General features: G+C 34.6%; 1 protein-coding gene across 1 annotated transcript; it reads right to left on the bottom strand.

The window, feature by feature from the left end:
* Positions 1–2,314: 2,314 nt before the first annotated feature.
* LOC132565162 (F-box/LRR-repeat protein 2-like) lies at positions 2,315–7,907 on the bottom strand. Its single transcript, XM_060229782.1, has 2 exons — positions 7,832–7,907; positions 2,315–5,617 (listed from the first exon to the last, which is right to left on the bottom strand). Exons 1-2 carry the CDS (start codon positions 7,853–7,855, stop codon positions 3,737–3,739), a joined length of 1,905 nt encoding a protein of 634 aa, XP_060085765.1. The 5' UTR covers positions 7,856–7,907; the 3' UTR covers positions 2,315–3,736.
* Positions 7,908–8,311: the final 404 nt, after the last annotated feature.

Here is an 8,311-nt window from a genome sequence, read left to right as displayed (position 1 = left end):
GATAGGAATACAGGGAACACATACATAAACATCAAAAACCGAACCAATAACTTCAAAAGAGAAACTTAAAAAAAAACTTTTTTTAAACCTCTCATTACAATAAACATATACATGTACATTGTTTGTGTAAATTCTATGGTGTATCTATTTTCCCTGTGAAATAATCAATTTTGCTCCTATTACAAATGAGTGAAATTTTGACTTCATGTACCATTGTCGACAGTTCTAATTACAATGATAAGCACATGTACATTCTGTATTGAGAAACTCTGTAAAGAAAGTTCTAGGGTATAAGATTGATTACATATCTTGTACATATCCGAGGAGAAATTAGGTGGAGTTGAAGGTCCCCAATAAGAAAACACTTATAATAGATCACCATCTTTCCCATGTTCATAAAGATTATTTTATTCTAAAATGCAACTGAAACCTGATAATTTCAGCCATTTGACTCGTGTTAATAAATCTTTAAGTACAATGACTTAACCAGTCAAACTATTTATCACATAACTACATATACCCTGTCCATTACATACTTTTTTTTCATTACATGTGTAATATGAAATTTCATATCAGATTTATGAAACTTGCCACAAATTTTTCATTTTACATTACCAGAAAAAAAAGGAAAAATTCTCAACCATCTGCATCCTGTATAAATGTGTACAAATATACAATGTTCTTTACCATACAACATAACTTACTAACCGCAGTTGAATCCCAATATCTCATAGTCTTCAGGACCATGTGAAAACTTGAGTTATGGGAGTATTCAATTTAAGTGAATTCCAATATTATGTAGTGTGAAATTTTGGTCAGGACCGGAGGAATACTTCAAATTGAAAAGGGTATGCAAGTTATACGAGTTCGTGTTAACGAGGTTCGACTGTAATTCTATTTTATATAAGGTAGCATGTTATTCACAGGATTAACAAAGGAATAAAAGACACATATTTCATAAGACTGGCAATGCGAAGTATACAGAAACCAAGTCACAAAATACTTTATCATGTAGCCCAAATGCATAGTGCAGATTAACATGTGCATATAATATCTTAATGGATGAAAGACATTTTCAATATGGTAAATATTAATGCTGTAATTAAGTACAATGAACGTACAATATTTCAAAACTCTGATGAGAGTCAATGAAATACAATTTATTTATAAAAGATTTTAAAACATTGATTACATTCAAAAGATAGTCACCAATTTCACATATTCTAAAACTTACTGAAATGTATAATGATATGACATTGACAAACAGTTTTAATTGCTGTATAAGTTAAAATTAACAATCTGTTTTATTACCAAAGCATAAACATAAATAATAATAAAAAACCCCTAAAAATCACACTAGAAACAATACATATTAACATCATCAGTTTGGAGCTCATTAAAGTACTACATGAATTCATGCGAATTATCCACTTGAATGTAAAGACTCTTAGAATCCTCACTTCCACCCGCCAATGTCAATATTGGTCATTATGCAGCTAAAGATACTTGATGGTTTGATGGGTTCATTGTCCATGAACAGCCAGAGTAATCTTGAAATGGACCTGCAGTTTCCCTGTGGTAGTTGGTGGCTTTCTATTTGAACAACATAGGAGAGGCTCAACACATGGTACCAAATCAAGTTGGGTCAAGAGGCTCTAAATGTTCAAGGACATACAATGTATGACAACACCCTCCCACCTCATGATCACCTTCTCTACATTTTTGTAGTTGTCATTGTAACATATTGTTCACATGTAGCTTAAGGGAGACAATCCAGAATGACTTTGACAAATTGTTTTTATAATTTTTATATACAAACAAAAAAAAAATATGAAGGGCATGAATTCCCCAATATTCCTATCCCTATAAGTATCATTGTTCTATGTATTTCCCTAAGTTATCACAAATGTTGGCCCTTAACAAATCATTGAAGACCACTTTACTACGATAAGCTCAATATGATATGTTATAAGCTGCAGAACTTGATGTTATGACATTATCGGGTAAATATGAACAAAAGCTCTAGGCATGAAGGCCGAACATGGGTAACAATGTATGCCCTTCTCTTCCCTGCCCACTAACCCCTCCCTACCCCCACTTTCATTAGGCCTAAATGGTGGGGGCATAAAGCATTTATAAAATCTAAAAATTATGAAGAAAATATTGATGTCAACCATATATCTGATTTGATTCACACACACACATATATATATTTATATAGTTATATGTTAGCTAGGTTTGTAAATGGAAATGTAACACAAAAACTAGACATGAAATGTTCTGGTAACTTAAGTTAATAAAAGATTTGTGCGAAAGACAATGTTTTTAAGAAATAGTCACAAGAATAACAAAAACTGTTTCCCTTTTCTGTAGATAATTAAAACAATAACATATATATCCAATAACAAACCATCATGTACAAGTACTCTGAAACAGTATCATGGAGAGGAATACTACACATAAATCCCTGGAAGTTAAAGAAAATTGTTACGAATATGAAAATGTCAATGAAGCAATAATTGTCTATAATCCAAATGCCACTAAGACTGCAACCAAGCCTGAAGGAGGTCTGCGGGAGATCCCAGAAACAATATATAAAGAGGAAACTTTTAATGTCATTTCAACTTGAAAAAGTGAAATGCTTTTGCTATTTAGCATTTGATTGGCTATACATATGTAATAACTGAGAATCTTATAATTTTTATAGGAAGCATCTCCTGATCATCAGATAACTTTAGATATGGATATAGAGGCATTTGTTTTGCCTGCGTCCATTATTTACTTATTACTTATTACTAGACAAAATTAGAAAGCTGAACAGAACCAAGGGAAATAACTCTTCCAAAAAAATGATCAGAAAGAGAAATAGGTGATTTCAGATGCTGAATGCTGAAAAACACTGAGCAATAACTGCTCTATGGTACACTGGCATCCAGTAAAACACAACTTCATGCCATAGTTTTAAAACTTAATAAGCTTGAAAGAGATTATGGTCAAACGATAAAGGTTATGTGAAACCTAAGTTAGAAAATTAGTTGGAGACTGTAGGAGGGGACCTCAAGACAAATGAAAGTTTATGGCAGATATATATAGATTGAACAATGTCATACCATAAGATTTATGAAAGCATACAAAAATGTACATATACATCTCTTCATAGCAGAAACAGCTTTATAAAATTCATTAATCAAGTGTTCCATATTTCAATACAATTTTACTACCTTCAATATTTCCACATCTTTCCACCTCTAAAAAAGAATGCAGTGGAGTTTCCTTATTGTCACCAAATTTTCCCACATTTGTGTATCTTCCCCATGCATTATGTAAAGTTTATCTTCGACAGAGTTTTCCACTTTTCCCCCTTTGATGGAGTTCTGCACTTTCTACCCACTGCCACATAGATATCGATTTCCTTGACAAGGTTTTCCAATTTTCACAGATATCCTTGTTAAAAATTCCCAGTTTTCAGCCACGTACATGTCCTTGGCAGAATGTCAAGGTAATTTGACTCATACTAAACTTTTTACAAGGAGCTTGCTTGAGCCTGTGTGAAAAACAGCATACCTTATCTACAACTTACGCCATGATGGTATATGGAATACCTGAGCCATACGCTGGCATCCATTTATATCAATATATATATTGGCTAAATCCTTAATATGTGAAAGACATGTTAGTTTTCAGAACTTCAAATTTGCCTCAAACTACTAGCCTTCACAATTTCTTCAAACCATTATCAAAAGCTGCCACCTAGCAGTCTTTTATGTACGTTCTTCAAATTTCGACTAGTTTCCAAATCATCTACAGCAGAAACAGATATGTTCTTACAAAATGACACATCCAAAGTACGCAGCCTCCTTGTATGCTCTTTAAGAAACTGTATGCTCTTATTGGTCAGTTTATCACAATTAGAGATGTCTAGACTGGTCAACCTAGGTAATCGCTTAGCAACACATTCAATGGCGTCATCAGTCAGGGCTGCACACTGAGCTAAACTTAGATGCTCCAGGCTTGGATTGTTGGATGTTACTGAGTGCACAGTTAAATCTGTAATCTGAACCATACTCAGGTTCAGTGAACGGAGTTCTTTGAACTTGATAACTTGTGTCAATCCAGTGTCTGTGATTTTGGAACATGCAGATAAATCCAGTTCACGAAGTATTGAAAGGTTTTTCAGGGAGCAAACTTCATCATGTCTGGACACAAGTTTCTCCATTTCTCCATTCATGCTTTTTGAATGTTTATCTCCAGTAGGCTTACGGAATATTTCAGTACTATTGTATTTCCGTGTGCATCGACATTTTCCATGATCGTTGTGTTCATGTAGATCCTTGGTTTTACTGTCAATACCCTCATATCCTAGCAGCCCTAAATCAGTGATCTCTTTACACCATGCTAGTCGTAGGTATCTTAAATGTTTCAAGTGTTTGGAGATATTGACTACGCTGAGATCAGTGACAGGGAAGCACGACCCGAGGTCAAGATGTACAAGGTTTGTCACCACTTTACACATGGACAGGATGAAACTGTCTGTTACACTAGGGCAACAGTTCAGGTTGAGATGTGTAAGTGGAATATTAATATTACCACAGAGGCCTTCTATGAGTCCAGGAGAAGTCACAAGGTAGTTCTCAGATAGGTCCACCATCTCAAGACATGGCAGGTGTTTCAATTGCTTACAAGCATGATCAGATATCCTTCTGCATTTTCCCAATTTTAGATTCTCCAAAGCCAGCAGATTTTTACAAATCAAGTTTAAAGCAGCATCTGTGAGTTCCAAACATCCCTTCAAATCAATTGCCTTCAATTTTGCCTGATGTTTACTAATAGCAGAAATTCCAGAATCAGAAATATCTTTACAGCAGACAAGAACCAATTCCTCCAAATCCAAACTTTCCAGAGATACCAGGGTCTCTAGTGCATCATCTGTTAGAGCTGTTCTACTCAAATTCAATGACTTAATTTTAAGACTTTGAAGTCTCAAAAACTCCAGGATATTGTCAAATGTCAACAGCGTACTGTTGGCACACATTGTCTTCCCCCTGGGCATATAGGATGAACTATTGAATGTGATTTGTGCTGATCCCAGAGACAATGAACTCAAATTTGGACAGACTGTCACAATACGATTGAAGGTAGAATCGGATAAGTAACGTATAGCTGACAGATCAAGGTTTAGCACAGAGCCTAACACTGACCTAAGTTTCTGCATATCCCCATTCATCTCAAGAAGTTTGCCTGACATGAAAAGTGAATTACAGCAGCTAAGATTCAAACTGACCAGGTTGTTACATTGAGACAATAACTCTACAAATGTACTTTCTGTGATGTTACTTGACTTCAGAGAAAGACTCTGCAATGATTGACTGAGCTGTTGACAGGACTTCAGGAGCACTACCTTGGAGTTCAAGGAATTGTCAAACTGGTCGACAATCAGATGAGGTAGGTTACGTCTGGTAATGTTTGGTGCTCTGTCACTGGCTGTTAGGGCATGGAAGTGTAGAACAACATCATCCTGGAGGATCGGGTCGAGAGATGCTTCATACCAAATCCTATTCACTAATGCTGCCTCCTTCCTGTCTGAAACACTCAGGAACCGCATCATGTGTGCAACAACCTGGCCAAAGAAAATGATAATTTTATCAGTCATATTATTTCATCTGTCAAAGCATTTCATTTTCCCAAAATTAAGAAGATATCTATTTCTTTGATACTCACAAGTAACTAAACATAAAATCTATACATCATTTAAAGTCATAAAAGTGTCCACTTCTGACCTATATTCTTTTGATTTCTTCTTGCAATATCAAGGCAATAAATATGATTATAAATTAGTTCTTCTGTTAAAATGTGTATGACAAGATGTGGCAGTGTCAAAGGTCTCAAGTTGGTCTCTATTGTTACAACTTTTTTTTTCTTTTTTAATCAACAAATATTTCTTTTGAAAGGCAAAATTTAAACAAAAAACTGTGTATTTTGCTATGGGTCATGATAAAAGATGACTAAAGATGCAAGCTGGCCTTTCTGATTTATTACTGATACAAACGGAAAAATCTACAAACAAACACAACACACTCAATCACTCTCATATGTGTGGTTACATATTTGTATTGATGACAACTTGCAGTATTGGATATGGTTACATTACCTAGTTCTGCAGTGTACAGTTACTTGTACATATCATAAAGATGTAGGAATAAATATAATGAGGTCTCTCATGAGGCATCAGTTAATTAATGCAGACTTCTGGTCTAGGGCAGCAGGTTCTTATAGATTATATGAATTGGTGTCGGGATATTATTGCCCTGAAATGTCCATGCACCTGTCTGGTCACTAGGCAAGTGTCCATTGCCAGTTTACAGAGACACTGATCTATGAACATTTCAGAAACAGAGCATAGAGTAGACAAACAATACACAGGTACAATTTAATAATGTTACAGACAAGGATAACACACCTGTAGACATGCATTGGTGTAATATTAACACGCCTGTGTGAATGGATAGATGATGTCATTTGATATGTATGTGGCTATAAATCAAGTCTCAGTGTGGAAGTGTTCACATTGTCTATTGATATACTTATTACTGTTTTGTATACATTGTATTGCATAAAAAGAAAACATGGTAATATACTGATCTGTAAAATACATCACAAGAATATGGCCCTATGTGATGTCCAGTGAGAAAGGGATGGCATACCTGTTTACCAATATATAAATGTATTTGCCATTTTACGTTTTTAATGTATGTGTTCTGAGACAAACATCATTCCATGTTCCTACCATCAACCCCTCCCTCTCCAAAAATTACAACTGTGATTTCATGTCAGAAGAAAAGTTCTGATTATACATATAAAATTTGCATTTAAGTCCCATGGTCTTTATTGAAGGACTGAAATTAAAACCGATTTACACTATTCAGTTTCCGGAACTCCATACTAACTACACAAAATGACTCAATATGCTAGTGATAAGAAATTATTTAAAATCCGAAAACAATGATCAGTTAAAATTGGAAAATAAATCTTTTTGATGTAGTCAATTGATTTTCCAATCTACTGACTATCCATTCAATGTCCATAGAATGTGAATGCACTCTTTGATGCAGTAATTTTTTTTCATTCTTTTTATATCTATGGACTTAAAACACCTTGCTTACCTAGAATTTGCATACAAATATTTTTTTCTAAAACACAAGAAAATATTAACGTATCGATGGTCAATTAAGCAAAACTACAATTGATCATTGCAACCACAGATGAGGTTAAACAATTAGATAAACCCTTTCGATCAATGTCCTACCACTATCATACATGTAATCTGACAAAGATCCCATTTGTATAATAACAGTGCGTCCTTAATTTACAGTATTATATCCAAAACTATAAGTGTCAATAAAGGAAAAGGTATATGCTGTCAGCGCTAGACTCTTAAGACAGGTACAACTAGCATTAGATATTTATATGTTTGTCATTGTGTCTTGTTTACATAAATTTCAGTTACTTCAGAAATGAATACATCAGGTGATCGAGGTCCTGTGTAGTGCTGGTTTTACCAGAGACAATCGTTGTCTCACACAAATACAGCTGTATTTATTGTTAGAAGTGGTGTCGATCATGAAGAAACGATAAAATAAATTGCTATGTAGAGCTAATTTGTAGTTTGATTTTCTACGTTCAATGAAGTGATTATACACAAACATTGAACTCGACAACTGATGACATAACAGCCACAGTTCAGAACGCTCAGCCCATACATCATGGAATTACCATGTCATTGTATAAACATTGAAGTTACTAGCTTTACCATGTTACATGGTTGTCATCTCACCTCGACAGGTAGTCGACTGGCCATTACGTCGTCTTTTTCGGGGCTATTTTGCAGAATTTACATGACTGAGTGGTCAAGTCATACGCCTTGTTGGGATCCTAGTTGTACACTTTTGCATTTGAATTTGCTCACGCAATTTTATTCACGCATACAGTCGGTTTGTCGAATTTCATTTTGGTAGATTTTGATAAATGTAAGATTGAGAAATATGTGTAACATATCTTTAAAAAATCGTATATCCTTATAGATCAGGGAAGGTCAAATGTGTATCATTTATTGCTTATAGCCTTTGGATACCAATTTGGTCCAAATCCAAATAACGAATCCCACACGATCTTTCCTTGAAGTATATATATGGACTATTCAATCAAACGTTTAAACGATGCAGAGAAATTCAAAATTATTTATAAGGCGGGAATATTTAACTGCAGCTATATTGTCGTCCCTGCTTTAACAGAGACGATTTTAGCAGGCTTTGTA

This window comes from Ylistrum balloti, unplaced genomic scaffold (genome assembly GCF_031769215.1).
Source record: "Ylistrum balloti isolate Yb309-2 unplaced genomic scaffold, AGI_CSIRO_Ybal_v1 Utg369698, whole genome shotgun sequence".
In the NCBI taxonomy this organism is placed as follows: Eukaryota; Metazoa; Mollusca; class Bivalvia; order Pectinida; family Pectinidae; genus Ylistrum; species Ylistrum balloti.
The sequence above is the reverse complement of the archived record's forward strand: the minus strand, read 5'-3'. Positions and strand labels throughout refer to the sequence as shown.